General features: G+C 50.3%; 1 protein-coding gene across 3 annotated transcripts; it reads left to right on the forward strand.

Annotated features, from left to right (window-relative positions):
• Nucleotides 1-89: 89 nt before the first annotated feature.
• Nucleotides 90-19,571, forward strand: HEATR9 (HEAT repeat containing 9). 3 transcript variants are annotated; one of them, XM_043528583.1, is made up of 15 exons: nt 90-139; nt 2,619-2,668; nt 3,884-4,053; nt 5,360-5,474; nt 5,737-5,793; nt 7,481-7,537; nt 8,160-8,220; nt 11,813-12,255; nt 12,717-12,809; nt 13,432-13,551; nt 14,086-14,159; nt 15,146-15,197; nt 16,117-16,203; nt 16,290-16,381; nt 16,792-19,571. In XM_043528583.1, the coding sequence occupies exons 3-15, from the start codon at nt 4,016-4,018 to the stop codon at nt 16,874-16,876; spliced, it is 1,374 nt and encodes a 457-aa protein (XP_043384518.1). In that variant the 5' UTR covers nt 90-139; nt 2,619-2,668; nt 3,884-4,015; the 3' UTR covers nt 16,877-19,571. The 3 variants fall into 3 exon arrangements, with proteins under 3 accessions (XP_043384518.1, XP_043384517.1, XP_043384519.1); XM_043528582.1 differs by lacking the exon at nt 90-139 and adding an exon at nt 479-697; XM_043528584.1 differs by lacking the exon at nt 90-139 and adding an exon at nt 1,889-2,269.
• Nucleotides 19,572-20,855: the final 1,284 nt, after the last annotated feature.

Here is a 20,855-nt window from a genome sequence, read left to right on the forward strand (position 1 = left end):
TCTAAGCAGGCTCGGCTGCAGCTGATTTATTCAGGTGCACATGGACAGCTTGGATTTAACCCCCATATCTTTCCACCATCAGCTGGTGGGGGGGGCTCTTTTCCCTGTGAGAATTACTGGGGTGGATCATTGCTCTAGGGTACTGCTTTCATTATGCTGACAGACCTGTCCTCCTGCTTACAAATACTTGCTGATTTATGGTTATGCTTCTCTGGTATCCTGCAGCAGCAGGCTGTCTCCAAGGGTAATGTATGGAGACAAGCCCAGACAAGCTTGGTTTGAGAATAATTATGTCAAACAAAAGCCAGTCTCAAAGGTGTTATGGTAGGGTTGTTAAGACCCTAGAAGCCAGGCAGGGAGGGGGAGAAAGGGAAACTGCCCACCCCTGGTGGGAGGAAGAGTGCAGTTAAGAGAACCCCTTTGGAAGGAGCTATTTCCAGGGGAGGTAGAGGATGGTAAAGCACAGGTCAGAGTGAGCAGCTCTGGGAGAGGTGATGTAACATGTAACCAGTCACCTGAGGAGCCCAGCTGGGTTGCTGGGCAAACAAAGAACTCTCTTCCCTGGGACTGGGAGAGAGCTTGGATGAATGCAGAGAGCCGTCCAGGGGGTTTGCAACGCAGCCTGGGATGTGAGGCTCACGACCCCATACAAAAGCTTGCAGCTGGGAGCCCCAAAGAGGAGTCGCTCTTATCTAAGGTGTTCAGGTTTCTTAAGCAATATTCTGTGACACAGGTTGGGGGCAGTCTTAAGGGTGTTTCTACAGCCCATGCCTGGGCCTATTGAAGTCACTTGTAGCTTCCCCCACCCCTGACTTCAGTGGGAACTGGATCGGAGCCCATGTTAGGTCTGTTCTTGTTTATCCACTTCACCGTGTGCTTTCCTCCGTACTGTGTCCGTACTCTGCTTTTCTTCAGAGCCGGAGCTGTGGGCTGGGAACTCATCACCCGCAATTAGCCCCTTGGAGGACACATGCTGGGCTCTGACCTGGGGGGAAGCCGAGTCAGGAGAGGGCCAAAGAGTATTCTGATTAGGGCAAGGGAAGCTGCTGTCTCCTATTTTGAGAGAGTGCAGTGAAGGGGCTGGTGAAAGCATGCATGAGAAGCTGGCTTTGTTACAGACAGGGGGGCTGATCCTCTGCTGCCCTGCTCCTAATGCAGTAATTTGCACTAGTGCAAAGCAAGTGCAAAATGGGTCTAAAAAGGCTACAAATCCTCCTTGTAAGGCTCCCTTATTTCTGTTACAGAGTTCAGGCAACAGATAATCTCCCCATGCCACAAGTTAAACTGCTGCCTCTGAATATATAGGCAGCAGCAGGGGGCAGCAGAGATTCCTCTGCCTGCAGAACCAAGCTGTCTGGGGGCCCTGATTTGCCTATGAATCAGGCTTTTCAAGGACTCTGATTTGCACTCAGATCAATAGGCTTGTCACCACTGATGCCTACCACATTCCCTGACATTTTGGAATCGATCAGATTTGGCATTTCAAAGTTGTTGCACTACAAACAGAGAAATGCTGTCCAGCTGTGTTAGAACTCGCTTTTCATGGCCCATTATTCCCCTTTTACACACAGAGCAACTGAGTTGCAGAGAGGTGCAGCGTCTTGCCCAAGAGGTTAGAATTCAGGCGTTTACAGTCCCATGTGTCATTCCTAGACAGTGATGCCTCTACATTTCTATATTCTATAGTCTATATTTCTACAGATACCATTGTACCCCCCCTCCACAACCCCCATATTGGCAAATGACAATGGGAGCTGTGAGAACACATTCCATATAATGAGTATCGAAATCCTGGTGGCTACCATGCCTCCCTCCTCTTGCTTTGACTGCTCCTTGACCCCTAGTTACTTAGGATTTGCGCTTGCTCTCTCTCTCTCTCTCATATCTGCTATTACTTGCCAATATCTTTTGCCTGCATGGTGCCTGGAAGAGACCCTGCTGGATGAGACTAAGGAGTGGAGGAATGTGATGATGTCATCGTAACCACTTCTTATGACATCATCCTAAAGCCATCTCCAGGGAATCTTGCCCTGAAGCGAATCCCCAGCAGCATTATGGGGTCCCGTCATTTCTGTCCATCAGTTGCCTCTCCCACAGCATAAGCTATGGCGCACTAGATCAATGGCTGGGACTTCTCTGGAGCTGCTTTGAGGCTACCAGGGAGGATCAGAAATGGGGGGTATAAAGATGCCCTTAAAGAGGCTTCAAGGCGCCAGTAGCTTAGGAATGGTGTCCTGCAGCCCCATGACTGAGCGAGAAGAGACAACAGGTGAATTACATTGTTGGGAAAAGAGCATGGATGAGACCCAGGGTTGTTCTGTGATGTGGTGCTGGATTTCCCCTGTATAGATACTAAACAAAGATAAGGAGTAAATTCTCAGGGCTAGGCTCTGCCAGGGATGGGGAGAACCAGTGTGGTCTTAGCACAAGTGTATTTGCTATTTCATGTAATGTATACTTTTGTCGCTTACTATGGGGATTAGCTACATTAGGCTGGAGCAGGTGAGGACTTGAGGACCAGGAAGTCATGTGATAAGTCTTGACAGAGGGGTTGGGTCTTGACTGGAGCCCAACATCCAGCCGCTATCCTGGTAATTTAATATTTTTCCTTTTCTCAGCTGGCAAGAAGGAGCTGGAGTTCAGGGTATTAAAGCCCTCCTGCCACCAGGTATGGTCCTTGTTGCTGCTCTTGGTGCCTGCTCAGATCTCATGGTTGCAGAGAAGAGAATTGGCCTCAGTCATGGGTCTCTTCCTAAAGTTCCTTCCCTACCCACAGGAAGAGTTCTCTGGCTTCCCTCCTGGTGGGGGCTGGAGCAAAATACCGGAAAAAAGAATAGTGTACCAGTGAGTCTTGTTTTCACCTGTGCAGTGATAACACCATGGGCGCATACTTGTTCGATCAGACGGACTGACCGGACTCCTGAGTTCCATTCCTGTCCTTGCCATTGACTTGCTGAGTGCCTGTGAACACGTTATTTAGCCGCTCTGTGCCTCAGTTTACCTGTACCTAAAACCTGGTATTATTTCTAAAGCATCACAAGTGTCCAGTGCTTCACAGATGGAGAAAAGAGATATTTTTACCCTGAGAAGCTTACAATCTGGGTAGACTTAACACAGCAAGGGAGGACAAACAGAAGGGGTGTGCAGGGTGAGGTGGGTGAGAAGGACAAAGACTATGATGGTAAAAGATCATGAGGCAGGATTTGGCATCTGTGTAGTGATTTACATTCAGCTCTTCATCATGGGAATGGAGCACCTGTTACATTTACATCCTAGTAATGTCTTTTAAAATATATATCTGTGGTTGGTGTATAGGATTTGTAGGTACGGTAAGGCAAATCCTCAGCGGGTGGGAAGAGGTGTCGTCCCACTGGAAGTCAATGGAACTCAGCCCTCTCCATATCTATGTAAGCTTATAATTTTAAGGGAGCGAACTCTGGCCAGCAGGCAGGCCTGCACGACACCACGTTTGAGATCAGTGTGGAAAAGCTGACTCAAAAAGCAAGTCCTGATGAGGGATTTAAAGGAGGAGAATGAAGCTGAGAGGCCCAGGGGATCCCAGATGGCATTCCGGGCAGAGGGCACCATGAAAATGAACACAACATTTTCCCTCCTGAGGGTATTGGGAGAGTTAGAGTTAGTTATTGTCTGTAAATTGCTCTTAGAGCCTCAGGCGGAAGGAGTTTATAAAAGCACTTAGTATTAGAAGCCCCAGTCCACAGTCACAGATGCAGAAATATTGCACCAGCCTGTGAAATATGTTTCAGACAACTGGGGCTGTTTGCTTTGTTCCTATGGCTCAACTGGGCATTTTCATGTAACTCGTCATCCTGGTGATGAAATCGATTGGGGGTTTATTAAACAACATTCTCTCCTTCCTCAGACTCCTTGTGAAATTCTCCCACTTCCCCCATCCGTGTGGAGGAAAAGTCCCCTCCAGCATGGCTTTAACCAGCCTTCCATAGTGGAGCAGCCTGGGTTGGCTAGCCTGAGGCAGCGATCTGCATACCAGATTATGGCCCAAAGGAAGAAGTCAATGATGGAGAAGAAAAAGTAAGAGACACAATGGCAGGTTTTAACTTTCCGGCAGAGCTCAGTTTATCTGACCTGTGCTCTGGACCCATTCCAGCCTGAGCGGTTACATTCTGCCTGTCTAACTTCCGCTTGTGGTTCCAGTGTTTTTCACTCACTACCATGTGGTCTCGCAAGTTGAGAAGAGTTAGACTGGGGCTGTACTTAGAGAGGAGACCTCTAGGGCAGGGTCTCTCAATGTCCGGGCACCAGTCCCTGAGCTCTCCCTCACCCAGCTTCGGAAGGCAGCAAGCCGGCCCCTAGTATCAAAAAGGTTGTGAACCAGTGCTCTAGGGAACTGCTGTGAACCACGGGATATGATGTTAGTGACTTAAGGTGTATCTACACTGCAGTGTGCGCCTACATCCTGCCTGGCAGGGGTGTGTTAGCCAAGCCTGCCTTCCAAAATCCACATTGCTGACTGAGCCACGCACCCTCCAAACCCCATATGCCCATGCCTCACACAAGTTTGCCACTAGCATTCCTGGGGGCGTATCCCAGGGTTCTTTGTGCCTCACCAGCTGGAGCCGTCCTGGGCACTGGTGTGTGGTGTGCTGTGGGAGAACTTGGTGGGTAGCATTCTTTCTTCGGAGTCAGTACTCAACCCCTGCTCCAGCCTGGCGTTAAGGGGATCCAGAGTGCTATGGCTGCTGGATCTGATGTGAAGCCAACATCTCTGTGGGGGTTAAAGATCCCAAGGCTCTTCTGGCAATGGAACAGATGTTAACGGGACACTTGTCCGGTCAAATGTGCCCCCTATTTTAGGCCATGTCTACACTAGAGCGCTTACAGAGGCACAGCTGTACCGATGCAGCTGTGCCTCTGTAAGATCTCTTGTGTAGCCGCTCTATGCCGACAGGAGAGAGCTCTCCCATCAACATAATTGTACCACCCTCAACAAGCAACAGTAGCTATGTCGGAGGGAGATGCTCTCCCATTCTACAGAGAGGAGGGGGGAATAAGACTTCATTTTTCTGTCTCAGTTATTTACCTTTGGGCAGGGATTCTTTCATCATTATGTGAATGTACAGCACCTAGCACAGTGGAGGCTTGATCTTAGCCTCCAGTCACTGCTCTAATACAATTAATTAATCCCACCCCAAGATCACGGATGTGTCAGATGGGATGTAATTAGGAGCTCTGCACCCAGGACAGGTATGGATTTCTGCTGCATGGATCCTCCAGATATCATGACTCCATAAGCCAGGTGTGAAACACAACAGGTGTTACATATGCTTGAAATTCAGCAGAGAAATAACCTGTGATTTCTCCTCTTCTCTGTGGCCAGGCCTGACTTTGTCCTCCCAAAGTTGCTAAAGTCCATCCACAGTTTATACCCAGTGAAGATTAAATGGAAGGACACAGATCCTAGGATCAAGATGCTGCAGTTGGAAAGGATAAAGGTCAGGAGCTAAAAATCATGGCTTACAAAAGGGGTGCCAGCCAGGTCTCCCTATCCCAGTCCTGTGTCTTAGCCACCAGACTTTCCTTCCTCTCCTTACCAGTCACCACTAGTACTTGGTGGTGCGAATGACCATGTTCCATCCGGGGTACAGATACTCCACAAAGAAGGGATGAGAGGTTTTGCAGTATGTAGCTAACATTCGCAGGAGGGCTGTGAATCCATTAACACATCAGAGCTCTCTTGCCTTTGTGTGCCCACAGGAGCTCACAGAGAGCTTGGCTTCTTCTGTGGAACAAGAGCAAATCTACGCTGCTCAGGTGACGTACGGGACTTCGTTCCTCACTGTCTAGGGTGTAACTAACCTCAGTCGTGTTTCATAAACCACTCCAGCTGAGTCCTATAGAAGCTATGGCTGGAGCAAATCACAAGCCTCCAGGCAGTGAGAGGGGGAGGGGGAATCAGAGAAGTGTAGGACTGGAAGATATCTGAAGAGTTCTTCTAGGCCAGTCCCCTGCACTCATGGCAGGACTAAGTATTATCTCTAGACCATCTCTGACAGGTGTTTGTCTGACTTGCTCTTAAAAATCTCCAGTGATGGAGATTCCACAACCTCCCTAGGCAATTTATTCCAGGGCTTAACTACCCTGACAGGAAGATTTCCTAATGTGCAACCTAAACCTCCCTTGCTGCAATTTAAGCCCATTGCTTCTTGTCCTATCCTCAGAGGCTAACGAGAACAATTGACCTCCTTCCTCCTTGTAACAACCTTTTATGTACTTGAAAACTGTTTTCCTGGCTCCCCCTCAGTCGTCTCTTCTCCAGACTAAACCAATTTTTTCAATCGTCCCTCAGAGGTCATGTTTTCTAGACCTTTAATCATTGTTGTTGCTCTTCTCTGGACTTTCTCTGATTTGGCCACATCTTTCCTGAAATGTGGTGCCCAGAACTGGATGCAATACTCCAGCTGCGGCCTTATCAGCGCGAAGTAGAGCCCTGGAATTCCCAGGGGTCTTTCTTTGTGCCATTAATATAGATCACGTTGCATTGTAATGAAGTTAATCAGCACGGGTGGCAGAGACAGGGAGAATCCCTCTGATGGCCCTACAAGTAGCATGTAAGATCATTCACCCAGCAGGAGCTGGCAATTGCTAGGTTCCCCGCAATTCCCCCAGCTAGCAGGAGAAATCCCAGGCACAAAGACAGGCTGGAGGACTCAAATTGAACAATGTGTCAATCGTCAATTCATAGAAGGCAGCCCTTCATAGTCATTAAATAACTTCTCTTACCCCACACGAGGCTGGGAAGTATCGTTATCCCCACTAACAATATTATTTACATGCTCAGAATCCCTCCTACACTCGTCTTATTGTGGCTTAGCTGCAGTCACTCACAGCAGTTACCTGGGGAGCGTCCACACTGCAATAAAACACCCACCGCCCGAGTCTCAGAGCCCAGGTCAATCGTCTGGAGCTCGCAGGGCTCAGGCTGCGGGGCTAAAAATTGCGGTGTAGATGTTCAGGCTCGGCTGGAGACCAGGCTCTGAGACACTTCCCCCCCCCTCCAACCTTGTGAGGTCTCAGAGCCCGGGATCCAGCCTGAGCCCAAATGTCTACACTGCTATTTTGAGCCCCGCAACCTGGGCCCCGTGAGCCGCACTCAGCAGACCTGGGCCAGCCGCAGCCATGTTGTGGGTCTTTTATTGCCATGCAGACGTACCCCTGGAAGCATTCTCCAAGGTCCTGGTAACTGATGAATGTTACCCCACTCCCAAGGCTTCTTTCTAGGCCACGATGACTGCCAGGAGACCCTTGACTTCCCATCCCCTGGGCCTCGTGAGAGACCTGCACTGCAGTCTGCTGTGTGCTCAACTCAAGGCCGCTGTCGTACTGTCTGTCGTCTCTGATTTTACACTGGGCTGGGCTGAGTGTCACTGGGAGTTGGGTCAGACGTCTCTAATGATTGCTCTGATGTGAAGATTTATTTCTCTGCCATTTGTCTCTTTAGGCCCTGGGCTGCCTTAGGATCACTGATGAGTTTGTGCTGTCTGCACTTCGCAATACTGTAGGTATAACCCGTAGGGACGTTCATTCTCTTTATAATGTGTTTTTAATAATGACTTCAGCTTTAGTGCCTCACGCTGTCGCTGCATTACCAAGAAGTGGGCCTGACCTTTTCCTCCTCCTGAGAGCCGACTCATGGCTAAAGTGCCATTCACATGCACTCTGCTGCCCAGTTCATAATGTGGGTCTCGGTCAGAGGAGCAGACTCGTGGCACTGCAAAGTCACGGGATTGACACAGCTGGTGTGGGAAGGGGAGGCGCGCTGCGCAGGAGATGATCTGAAACTCAGGGCCGAGGGGAGGAAGATGGCTCAGCCAGCATCGCTTATTACACAGCATCCCTGAGCTGGCGCTGGATCCCCCAGGCTGGTGCATGGGCTGCACTCTTGTGACTAGATTAGTCCAGAGTTCAGGAAATGGGAGAGTGATTTATCAGGGAAAGGGAGACAGCAGACCCTAGGGCACGCAGACTAGATTTATTAGGGTGGGGAGAGATTCAGTCGTTGGGATATTGATGCCCAAATTAATATAGAAAACTTGTGTAAAAGGTTAGAATTGCAGGGGTAGGAAGTGCGGTGCTAAGTGGCTTTTGTCCGGCCTGCTAAAGGGATCTGTTTTTTCTAGCTCCAGGTATGCAGGAGTCAGCCTGTGCGATATGAAGTAACTAGAACCCTGGTTTTATTTGGTGAGTGATTCTTCTAGTCACTTTTCTTGTCAATGGAGCAGCTCCAAGCTCTTTGACCCAGGGATCAGGGAAGGTGATTAGATGCTGGGGTATTGGCCTGTTGGCACGTACTGGGCATAAATCCCTCTAGAGCGAGAGGAAGATCTGCCTGCTCTTTCATTCCCTCTGACAGCATCAGTCTTCACAGTCTCAGGCTGTCCAGTGTAATACTCAATGGCTGTAATCCATACATGTAACTATGCAAAGGAATGCAGCCCTCTTAACTTGCTGTGCATGCTAATGAAGCTGCGTGCGTGATGTCGGTGAAGTGTCTTGCAGAGCACAGCAATGTCGTTAGACAGCACAGGGCCAATGCCCCCGGCCAAAAAACGTAGGTAACTTAAAATTAAGGTTGTAACAGTAAGTAATATACATGTCAGAAATCATGAACACCAAGAAATGTTTGCTTAAATCCAATCAGCAACACTTACCTAGTGCAAAGATCTGGAAATGAAAACTTACGGCAATTCCAAGGTAAAAACAAACTACGTTAAGATGGAGTTAAGGCTGAGAGTATGTGTCAGTAAATTAAAGATACGAAATATTATCGGAATGTAACTGGTACTTATTGTGCAACCAAGCATTACAAACGCAGGAAATTCAGAGTCATGGTTACACGTAAAAGACATGCACAGTTAAGGGACCCAACCTTAACTCTGCCCTGGAGCGATGCCATACTATAACCATACGTTTGAGCTATGTTTTATTATAAAGACACGTTAGTGTTATTATGGTCCCTAAAGCCCACATAGTTCATACATGCACCGACACACATCTAGACATGTGAACATTCTAATTCTACACTGACCCCTAAAATGTAGCCACTAAAAACACAGTACAGCACTCCAGCCTCTGAGTTCCAGGGAGAAACTTTTTAACAAAGGCTTGTTTCCATACACACGGCACTAATATCTCTATAGCAACTACAGCTGCCTGGCACCAAGCTCCAGAACAATACCCTTCAAGGTCTGTTGCACACACACCTCTTCTAACCACAGAATGGTAACATTTTAATTATCAGATTAAGTAGACCTCACATAAAGAACAGTCTGGTACCTAATACTGTTGTGTAGGTAATATCTTCCTGTTACTGCATTGAGAATACAGGAGGTGGAAATCGGCCTCTCTCCAGTGGAGCTGATTCACACCAACTGCGGCTCCATCCCTGTATCCATAGAACAACACAAACCACTTGTATTATTGATCCTTCTTACCCAGCCTTTCCTGTGTCATACCACTGGTTTAGACAAGATTTCTGAACAGCCTTTTTCACTAGGGAAAACGAGTCTGAACTGTTATTGAAATGAGATCTACAACTGCTGTGTGTAAACGTTGCTGTTAGGAAGTTAAAGGGCTGAAGAACCATGAGATACTCGTGCAACTGTGCAGAGACTAACTTTCATCTAGTTGTAACTTGACTATCATCTCATTAAATTACTTGGCATTCATGGACAAAGTTTTACTCCACCCTATCTCCGATCATCCACATTTTTCAGCCAACAGTGCTTTCCCTCCCCGAGTTTAGAGAAGTGGGGGTAACCATTGGGCTTATAATTGAACTCTGATTTCACCCTTCACTCTGGAGAGATGAGTCTCTTTGTAATACGTGGGGCAGAATGGTGCCGTTGCCTAAACACAAGGGCAAGAGCCAGGAACCCTTTTAAATTCCATCATCAACTCCTTGTATGATTTTGTGCAAATCATTCCTGGACTCATTTTTCCAATCTGTAAAATGGGGATAACATTTCCCTCCCAGAGGTGTTGTGCCTGTTAACTAGTTATTGTCCATACAGTGTTTTGAAGATGACAACAACTATGTAAGTATTAAGTGGTATTTATTAAACATAGGGGTGTATACAGGTGAATTTGAGACAATGGCATGTGTTTTGTCTTTGTGGATCAGGGATCTGCCACAAAATTCTCAAGAGGCAAAGAGAAGCTGGTTGTGACTAGCCACCCCCAAAGAACATGACATGTCTTACACTTTCTCTCTACATATTCTCCATCCAGTCAGCCCTTCTCTCTGAGACCAGGGCAGAGAGGTTTAGGTACCTCAGGAACGTTTCTTGGGCTAACTAAATTACATTATATGCATGTAGAATCCTTGATATTGTATCAGTCTGTGGCTCCCAGAGGTCTGTTCCAGGAGATGTGAATAGGCAGGTCTAGGGATGGGGTGTGTGAATGCTGTGGTACCTGTTAGGGGGAGTGAGGAGAGCTGTGGACTAGAATTTGGGAGGTCTGCGATACAAAGGGTCATGGGGCAGGATCCGTAGCAGAGTAACCGGGGGAAGCCGGAGAGCAGGATGTCAGCGGGTGAGAGAAAAGCCCCTGAAGTGGGTTAGGAAAACTTCTGCAGGAGGTTGGGAGGGGAGGCTGCAGATGCTCTTATTCGCTCTGGAATGTGAGTCTTGTCTGCCTGTGTTACAGCCCCTGGTGCTGTTGGACAGGGCAGGGTCCCTGCCCTCACACCCTCCTATGGCTGGAGCATTTGTAGCTCTGTGGGACTGAACGGGAGGATTTCTCCATCACTGTGTTACAGGGAGAGAGGCTGTCCTGCCTGCAGAGACGCACATCAGAGCAGGGTCCGGGAAGTGAGCTGATGCATCCTTACCACAGGATGGCTGTGTGGGATCAGATCTGGCTCGGAGACTATAACCTGGGAGCCAGTGCGGGGCTCGAAGCAGGGCTGCTCCCTTCCTGCCCTTAGAGAGCCAGGACAGGACAAGACGTGCTGCTTTTCACTCCTTGCTTGCCAGGAGCACAGAGGGGAATACGTGTGTGTAGAAACTGGCCAGCTGGTGACGGGGCATGGGAGATGGGTGGAGGGACACAGGGGAGGATAGAATGGAGGGGGGAAAGGAAGGAGGGATGCAGGAAGAACACAGAAGGGGCAGGGGGAGTCTGTATGTGTGGAAGAAATGTGCAGGATGATGGCTTTTCTCCTTGAGGAGATCCCCGAGGGGGTCATGCAGGGGACTCATCTGACTAGGGTTCCCCCTGACGCAGACTGGGCCCATGATAGGAGGGAATTGTGAAAGGGGCCAGCCTTGAGGAAGGCCTGTTCCCTCTGTCTGGTGGCTGCTGTTTAATTACAGAGAAAGGCCAGAGCCACCACGTTCGGATCAGGTCCCGATGCACTCTGCCGTTGGGCCCATTTCTGTAGAAGAGTCATACAAGGGAATGGGGTCCATGCTGCCAGGCAGGCTTGGACTGAGGATGAGAGAGGCCTGCATCCACCAAAATCTGGCAGGTTCCCTGGTCTGCGTCTAGCCTTCAAGCCTAAGCCCCTCTCCACAGACAGTACCCCCCAGCCCATGCTGGAGAGGCCCTTGTCTTTTTCCTGCTCCTGAGTCCTTTTAATATTCCTGCACAAGGAGCCATCCAGAGCCTACTGCGTCAGATGGCTCATGGGCAGCAATCAGTGGTGTGCCATCCTGCTGTTCTGCTGAGTTTGCCCCTGGCACCCAATTCCCAGCGAGCTGCCAGCTGTCTGGGCTCTGGCGTTCAGAGTTGGTCATTGCCTTCTGGTTTTGTGCTGTGCTTGGGACAGGTTGCCTGGATGCCGCTATGGTGAAGGAACTGATCAGACACCTGAAGAAGGGAAGCCCGACTCAGAGAAAGGATCTCCTCACTGCTCTGGCGGTGGCTTTGCATGCGTGGGCTGCAGTGCCCGAATCCAAGGTCATGGCTCCTGCTGAAACTGGACCAAGGGGCTCAGGCTCTGCCTTTTCCAAGTGCCAGTCCCGCCAGCCTCAGTATGAAATAAAACACAATCAACACCACTGCTCTTCCTTTCTGTCCCAAGGGAGTGTGGTGGGTGCCCAGTCCAGGCTCATCGGGACCCTAGAGCAGCTGGCAGCCTCACAGGACCGCACAGATGACTCGGTCCTGTCTGCAGCCACCTGCTTGGTGTATCTAGATGCATCCAATCCCGCTGCCCTGGAGGCGCTGCTGAGGTGCCTGACCCAGAAGAACATGAAGAAGAAAATGCAGGTGCGGATCCTGCCTGATCACATAAGGAGAACTTGTGTCTCTGTCCTCCATCCTCTCCTCAGTCCACTCCAGGACCACCCATGAACCTTTCCCAGATGCTTTGCCCATTGGCTTCCATTACCTGGGGAAGATGAAAACAGAGGCGGGGTTGTCCCAGACTGTTCCCTCACCCATGACCTGGGTCAGGATGGGGATCCAGAGACACCACTGCCTCGGAGTCTCTCAGTCTGTCTCGACAGGCACATCTGCTCAGCTGCGCCCCTCTCTGCATTCTCTGCAGACGTGTAGCTGCTCCCCTCCCAAAGGGTCTCCCTTTACCAATGGTTGCCTCGGCTTTGGATGGGAGAGTCTGTTACAGCGCAAAGTACAAAACTGGAGGGGTGTTCTTGATACACGGGTTTAGACATGAGGCCCAAATTCTTCCTCGGAGTCTATGATCCTTCTCTCCTGATCCCCTGCAGGCTTTGCTCATGCTGGTGAAGCACGTGATGGTGGTCAGCACCGATATCATCCAGGCCGTTATAGATCAGCTTCGCCATTCTCCAGTGTACAAGGTAAGGAGGCAAAGCTACCACCATTCTTATCCTCTGGGAGTCGGGACACGAACTCTAACCCACTGCCAGTGTTTCTTTCCCTCCCAATCCACCCATTTCCAGGGTCCTATATTCAGCAGCCCCACTGCCAGCCTCCAGGTATCCATATGTAGGAGCTTGGTTACTCTGGCTATGTGTCCAGTGGCCAGCAGGCATTGCTTTGGCTGTCCCCATGCCTAAGGGTCCCCTAAGGGTCATGCCTAAATATCTGGTTGCTGTTGTCCTGGTGCCTAATTGCCCAGTGGGGCATCCACATCTCCTAGTCTTTTGTAATCAGAGAGACTCTTGGATTCCTGCTTAGTGGGACACCCAGAGTGGGCCTCCATTCTTCCAAGGATGGCACCGCCTCAGCTTCTCCTTCTGGGCGAAAGGCCCAGCAATGCCCTCTCTGACTGGTGGCACGGCCAGCAAGGATTCCTAGCCTGGGCACTTGCTTCCTGCAGCCTGGAGAGACTTGTAACACAGACCCCTCCCGCTCCTCCCTCCTCCCCAACATGCGCACACAAACACTTCCTGCTTGCGTGCCACCAAGGGCCTACGAGTGGCTGACCCAGCACGCTCTCTTCATGCTGCTTCCCCACAGCATCGCGCTGATGCCGCCAATTTGCTGAGCACCATCGGGCTGGAGTCGATCCAACAGGAAGGCTTGGAAGAGGAGGTGTTCCAGCTGCTGGTGGAAAAGCTGCACCAGGAGCCATTTCTGGTGAGGCTCAGGGCATGGAGGATTTAATCACAATGAAATTAAATAGCAGAGTCTCTTTCCAAGAGAGCGTGTCAGGGCCAGGAATCCACCCCCTGACTTTCTCTGCTCCAAAGAAGGGATATTAATGGAGCTTTCACCCCAACTACCTTCCTCTCCAATGGGCCATCAGTAATGAGGATGTGCTAGTGAATTCACTTCCATTTAAACATGGGCCCAAGACATAGGATCCAAAATCCAGCAGGATTTGAATCTGGGGTTTAGTCAGAGACCAGCCAAGAGGTTTGGATCCAGATCACCAGAACCCAGAGCCAGGTTTTGATTCAGGCTAATCTTAGTCTTGATCTTATTGTTCTTTACTCTGGATTCATGTGGGGTCGACAAAACACTGAAAAGATGTTGGGGCTGAGGCTGACCGATAAAGACCCCGCCATGCACACACAGCCCCTTCCTCACCATGCCGCCTGCTCTGAAATGTTCTCACCTTGCCCTGCGCGGCATCTCTCTCCCTGACCCACATGTCTCTCCCGCTCACAGGTAGTGAGACAGACTGTGGCAATGACTGTGGCAGCTCTGCAGATGAAGGGGCGAATCTGGGATATTGTGGAGAAGTAAGTGGCTGGCAGAAGAGCCAGAGATCCAGTCCTCTCCTGCTTCCGTCCCACCACGCGCGCTGAACAAAGCCCAAAGGCCGCTGGCGTGGTCTGGGTTTGATTCCAGGATATTTTCCCTGGGCCCACATCTTTAGGAACCTGCCTGGTGGGCTAATTTTCACTGGCTCATTCACTTCTCTCCTGGTTCCCACGGTTCCAAGGCTTAGCCTTTCCTCCAGGCCAGACGGCGGCTAGTGGTGACTGGACTTCAAGGCAGAAGCCCAGGGAAGGCACAGACATGGTGGCCCGGGTGGGACAGCCTTGGCCCTCCAGCCAGGTTCTTCCTCTTTCCCCAGGGGATGTGTGGTGAAATTTAGCCACACCCAGAGTTACAGCACAAGCCTTCAGGGTTGGGGCTGGGGAAATCCCTGATTATCACGTTGGTGGATGTCACCAGACTGGGGGAAATTTCACTTTGGATGATCTGAGACCACATTAAAGACACGCCCCTCCCAAGCATCTCCTCCCAGAGGGCTTAATGTACAGAGCAGCTACCTCCTCACCTGCTCCTACTGACCTGGCTAACAACAGCAGGAGGAAAGGCTGCAGCTCAGGCAGAAGGGGGGTGGCTGTCAGAGAGGCTGGGGGCTACCCCAAAGTAAGGAGCCATCTAAGGCCCAGATCCAGGAACCCCACAGAAAGTGGGCTGAGATTGCTGGAGAACGCTAAGCGGATTTCTTCCCCTCCACACACAAGGCTGGGGAAAGGATCAGACTTTCTCAGGCTTTTAACTCTCCGATGTAATCTAAAGGGTAGCCAGCATAGGCTGGAAAACCAGGGTTTTAAAGGCCCACAGTGACCCCTTATATAGAGAGGATGGGAACTGCATCCCCTCACAGTGGAGGCAGAAGACAAAAGCATAGTGGGAGTGCCTCCCTTTAAACCCTGCGGGAGGGGCAAAATAGCCTCATTTCTCTCCAGTAATGCCGTGTGCATCGTGGCAGGCAGTTGAAGGAGAAGAGCGAGGTGAGCCGAAGACAGGCTGTGGTTTCCTTGGTAAGTCATGTTCTGTCCTGAACCACTAGACATGTCTGACATACATTACCCTAGACACAGCGTGTGGGTGATGGAGTGGGCTGTGCAATCTCTCTCTGGGCTGGATCCCCACCTGCCTTTTCATTTGGCCATCACTTCCCTGTGTTTCCAGCTCCAATCCCTTCTCTACTTGCTGTCCAGTCTGTTCTCTCTCTTCCTTTCTCTTAGGTTCCTCATACTAGGGCTCCACCCTCCCTACGTGACTTCCTTTAACTTGGGAGTCATGTTTTAATCTCTTGGTACATCACTGCCTCCTTCTCTTGGCCTGCAGCCTGTCTGCTTTCAGAGCAGCTCGGCCAGACCACAGCGGGGCTGAATGGCTCCGGAAATGGCCAGTTGTGTTGTGGAGCCTCCTGAGGGTACAAAATACAGCCTAGGCAACTGGCTAGTGAAAGCTGTTACCATCCAATGGCCGGTTGGCTGGCTGTTCATTTTCTTCTGGACACTGTCCACATCTCAGACTGCCTCCAGAACTGTCCCCTACATTGGCAGAGTCCAGATATTGCCTGGCTGTGGAGACGGGCTGACCCCCTCAGCCCTGGAGGTGGGCCCTGGTCAGGACTGAGGTGCGCTGGTAGAGCAGCGCTGGGGATCTTGCACGGATGCAGCCCTTGCTGTAGCTGTCCTGGGAACAAACAGAAGACTTTGGTCTCCAGAGCTGGCCATCTCACGCCTCACGCCAGCATTACAGTCACTCATTAAAATAGCCCTGGTGTAATGTTACTGAGCACTATAGACTTGTGCCAGTTATAAGCACAGTGTGGTGCCTAATCAGCTTTGGAAACATCATCATGTTGTTAGATTCTTTTATCAAACCGCTCCGGATTTTGATCTTTCAAAATGCTCCGTGATGCTCTGCTTCAACGTCTCTTTTCACTAGGGGGTCCTTGGTCTTCGCAATAAGCATGTGTTCTTTACCCTGCTGGAAATGCTGGAGGTGGACAGCAGTCCGGCCATTCGCATACAGGTTAGTGATGTTCTCCAGCGATGCGTGTGGTTCTTGGTGTCCAGGAGCAAAGGCCTCACCTCTGTGTGTGTCACTTCTCACTGCAGGTCATTAGAGCGTTTTGCACCCTGGGAATGAACAACAATCATGTGCTGAAAACCCTGATGCTCAAGGAACAGACAGATGGGGCTCTAGCCAGGTACAGTGCAGATTGAGGGATCAGAGGTAATGACCAAAGTGGGTTGAGATTTTTGCGGGGTGAGGTGCCTCAGGAGTTGATTTGCTGGAGTTCTGCAGCGACGCTTCTCCAGGTCACCTCTGCCTGTTTTGGGGTGGCTAGGCAGGTCTATGAAGCACCAGGATTGATGTGAATAAACTCAGCTGGATTGAGCTAGGTAAGAAATGGGCAAGGCATATGCCAGCCCAGAAGAAGTGCATGTTGCTTCAGGGAACACATGAAGGACATGAAAAGAGTGGCCTCCAAAGGCAGGGTGCACATCTCCGCAGTGTGGATAGAGGGCTAATCAAGGAGGAGGCTAATCAAATTCTCCCCAGCACCCCTCCTTTCCATCCCAATCTCTCACCGTTCTGTTTTCTCTCTGGTTTTAGAGAATGTGTGAAAGCTTTGAAGATCCTCCAGAAGCTCCCCAGTGCTAGAAGAGGCTTGGAGCGTCAAATCTCTCAGCTCTCCTGAGGCCCTACTGTCTGGGGGTGGTCTGCCGCTGTCTGTGAGCTCAGAGGGAGTAGCTAACGTGGAGAGAACATGGGATTTAAAACACAGGCTCTGTAGCCGGGGTTTCTTCTGGACTGTGTGTTTTGCATCTTGTCTCCTAAGAGAGCTGGGAGATTGGAATATTCAGGTGTGTGTGCGTTCATTTGTAGAGCGTGTTTCTCCGTTCCTAGAGGCAGGGGGCTGTCCTCTTGGTACCATGGTCAGCAGCCAGTCTCTTGCTTGGCAGGATGTAGTTAGGGCTAGAGTCTGCTACCCACACCCATGCTAGATAGTACCTTGCTACTCCGATTGATTTCAATGGGACTATGCACTGAGTGAGGTGCTACTCAAAGGGAGTGAAGGGGGTGGGGGGATAGAATCAGCCCTTTCATTTATCAATCTGCACTTGAACGGGACCCTCGGATCCTGCGGTGAGGGGCTCTGTCTGAGAACCTGTATGGACCCATCCATCCGCCAGCCTGGAAGCATGTGTACAAATGCACCACCTCCTGGGCTGGTGCCATCATTGGGCTGGCCCCAGTGCTGCTGATGGGCAGGCCCTGCTCCTACAGCCTGGGGGCGCTGCCTACAGGGACAGGGCAGTGGTGGTGCCAACCCGGTGCCTCTGCCTAGCAGCTCTGCTGCCCCCGCTCTCCCAGGGGCTGAGGAGAGTGGCTTCCCAGAGTCTGCAGCAGCTCCCCTTGCTAGGCAAGAGGCCTGAGGGCAGCTGAGGGGCGTAAAGCTTATGTGCACCTTTTGGAGGGCTACATGTTTCTGGGGCAGACTGTTGAAAAATGGGGCCGTCTTCAGAAAATCAGGACGCAATTCAGAGATGACATCCAGGTGAGGATCGTATTGCCTGAGTCTATAGCGTGAGGGGTGAGTGCGGGGAGCACTGAACGTGGGGCATCCGCAGCATGAGAGAGACCTCCCAGGGCTGCGTATTAACATCCAAAGAACCAGTCCAAGTGCTTTGCAAAGTATTCACTGCAGGGTTAAAGGCGATCCCATCCCCCACTGCAATGGAGTGTTCCACCAGGAGGAAACCTCCATCTATACCCTCATTAAGTGTTGGACTCCTCCAGCCCTGAGTGGGTGATATTAAATTAGCTGCAGCCCTGAGCTCTTCACTCCAGCTGTTGCATTTTCTTCTTACCCAACGGTGGGGCTGGATTTCCTTGTAGCGGCTGCCCGGGTTCACGGAATTAGAAAGCATGTGGGTTTGGTCAGTGACTGCAGGAGGATCTAGAACCATATACTGCGGGCTGCCATCTGCTGCATTGTTCCCAGCTGCCTGAGACAAAGATGAGCTTAGTTCAGTACAACGAGATAGATGCACTACAGAGCCCACCTTACTCAGATTATAAGTGCTGATGCCGGGAGGGATGCTGGGCTGGAGAAGAGTGACTCCTCATGGGACCCATCCACCTGATGAGGGCAGTTAAAAGTTGCAAGAGATTTTAAAGGCAAGGAATTTCCTCGTATCATAGTGTAATAAAGACACTTGTTTGGGGGGCAGCTGGTCCTGGGTCACAAGGGGTTGATTCGCAGCGCAGGGCATGTGCATAGGTTCTTACACACCTAGCTTAAATAAATACGGCTCTGCCCCTAGGACTCAGGTATTTCTATCCATCCCCCCGCATTGCCACATTCTGGGTGGATGGGCCTTCTGACTGAAGATACAGCCATGTAGCAATTCTCAGCAGGGCAGCCCTTGCATTTCACCATCCTGAAAGAACCCCTAAATCCCTGCCCCCTGTGGGTCTGATTGATGGTCAAACCCTCCAGGCGCACACCTGAAAAGGCAGGCACAATTTTGCACTTAAATTGTGCTTTCCATACTACACTTGCTTACACAACACGTCCAACTGTTGCTCATGCACGTACCTAAGTTGTGTGCACAGTTGGTGTATTGTTCAAGCAAACTCCGCAGGAAGATTTGGAAAGTCCAGTCCATTGTGATTCATAGGTGGATAAAAATGCCAATGAGATGGGGGGAAACTGATATAGGAGCCTGTGATGGGGTATAAAAGCCCCCACATTCGACAACAAGGGGTTAAGGGATTATTTTGGGCTCAGCCAGCCCCGCCCCGCCACACCCGTAGCAAATGCTCCTTCTTCTGGGGGAATTAAAAGACAGCGAATTAGTTTATTTGGGTGGCAGAGTTGGAGGTAAGCAGACCTGCAGCTCACAGCTCCAGCAGAGCAAAGCCTAAAGGCTCTGGAATAGCTGCCCATAGGGGCCCTTCCTGAGGGAAGGGAGGACCCACCCCAGAGACAACCCGAGAGGGAAGTATTCTGTGGATCTTCGACATTAGTAACCTCCCTTACTTAGTTTGGTTTGGATTTCCGCACCAGGGGAAAGCCTGGAACTAAACTGACCCCAGGAGGGGAAGAGGCTTGGGGACAGCCTTAATTTTTGGTTGCTAGACTACTGGTAACCTGGGCCCTGCGTTGGAGCCCAGTGGAGTGGGCAGGCCTGGGCTCCCCTCCCCCCAGTCCCCTTGGTAGTCAGGGGTTGCAGTCATGACTACTAAGCCATGCTCCCCAACCAGACCCGAGGTGAGAGCTGTTACAGGGCCACTATATAAGAACACTTCAATATAAGCTTGACATCACCTAACAATTCCCCTGTGCTGGGATGACCTTCCAACAGTGAGATCAGCTGACTTTGGGGCAGCTTTGCTCTGACGGAGGAGTACAAAGATACCATACTGTTGGGGAAACTCTTGCCCATTGACCTTAATAGAGTCACCCAGAATTTACATTGGGGTGAATGGAGCATTGAGCCTAAGGTGTTTAGTCCCTAGTGCATGCTTCTTACAACAGAAAGGTACATTCCGTGAGCCCAGTGGGCTTGTAATAGCAATGAGCCACAGTGGGGGCTATAGCTGTGAGTTACTGGCAGCTGATAGCATGAAACCACTTACACGCCCAGCATGTGTGCAGCAGTAGCCTCCACACATCCATCGTGTTGTGGCTTGCTGTTCTCTTTTACACTGCATCCGATGAAGTGAGCTGTAGCTCACGAAAGCTCATGCTCAAATAAATTGGTTAGTCTCTAAGGTGCCACAAGTACTCCTTTTCTTTTTGCAAATACAGACTAACACGGCTGTTACTCTGAAACAGAATCTAAGTAACCAAATTATTTCCTGTGTGAATCTAGGCTTCTCCATTCTGCAGTTTCTCTTGCTGGAAATGAGCGGGGTGCTCTGATGCAATTCAGTAAAGTTATGGGGAAATGTTCCCTGTTGAATGCTCCAGCATCTCTGACATGATGGGAGGTCCTGTGGGCTGCTGGGCTCAGAGCCCTGGGACACGGTTTGTTTACAAGCGCAGACATCTGGCACACTTCCTAGTGACTGGAGAGCTGTCCTACACATCGCCATGGTTTGGTGATCACGTTCTGTGTTGCCAAGGATCCAGCACTGTGTATCCTGGTGGGTGCATGGTGCAAGTCTGGGAGTGCTCATTCAAAATGTGCTTTCTGTGAATATTCTGCAACATTTGCTAAAAGTCAATCTTTAGTCAAAGATTCCTGGTAGTAAACTTGATCCCTGGAATATTTGCAGAAAGCAAATGCTAAAGGGACATGAACATAGAATCATAGAAGATTAGGGTTGGAAGAGATCTCAGGAGGTCATCTAGTCCAACCCCCTGCTCAAAGCAGGGCCAACCCCACTAAATCATCCCAGCCAGGGCTTTGTCAATCTCAAACTGGGCCTTAAAAACCTCTAAGGATGGAGATTCCACCACCTCCCTATGTAACCCATTCCATTGCTTCACCTATCTGAAGCAAAATAATTTAAAACTTTGAATGAGTATCTGCAAAACATTGATTACATTATTTGCCCAGGTCTACATGTGACGCACTTTCCTAGGACAGAATTTAAGATGGGACAGTAACAGGACATACTAGGATCTGCCTTACCAACTTGGTAGTTTGATGTTCTTGTCCCTC

This window comes from Chelonia mydas, chromosome 14 (genome assembly GCF_015237465.2).
Source record: "Chelonia mydas isolate rCheMyd1 chromosome 14, rCheMyd1.pri.v2, whole genome shotgun sequence".
NCBI classification, from domain to species: Eukaryota; Metazoa; Chordata; order Testudines; family Cheloniidae; genus Chelonia; species Chelonia mydas.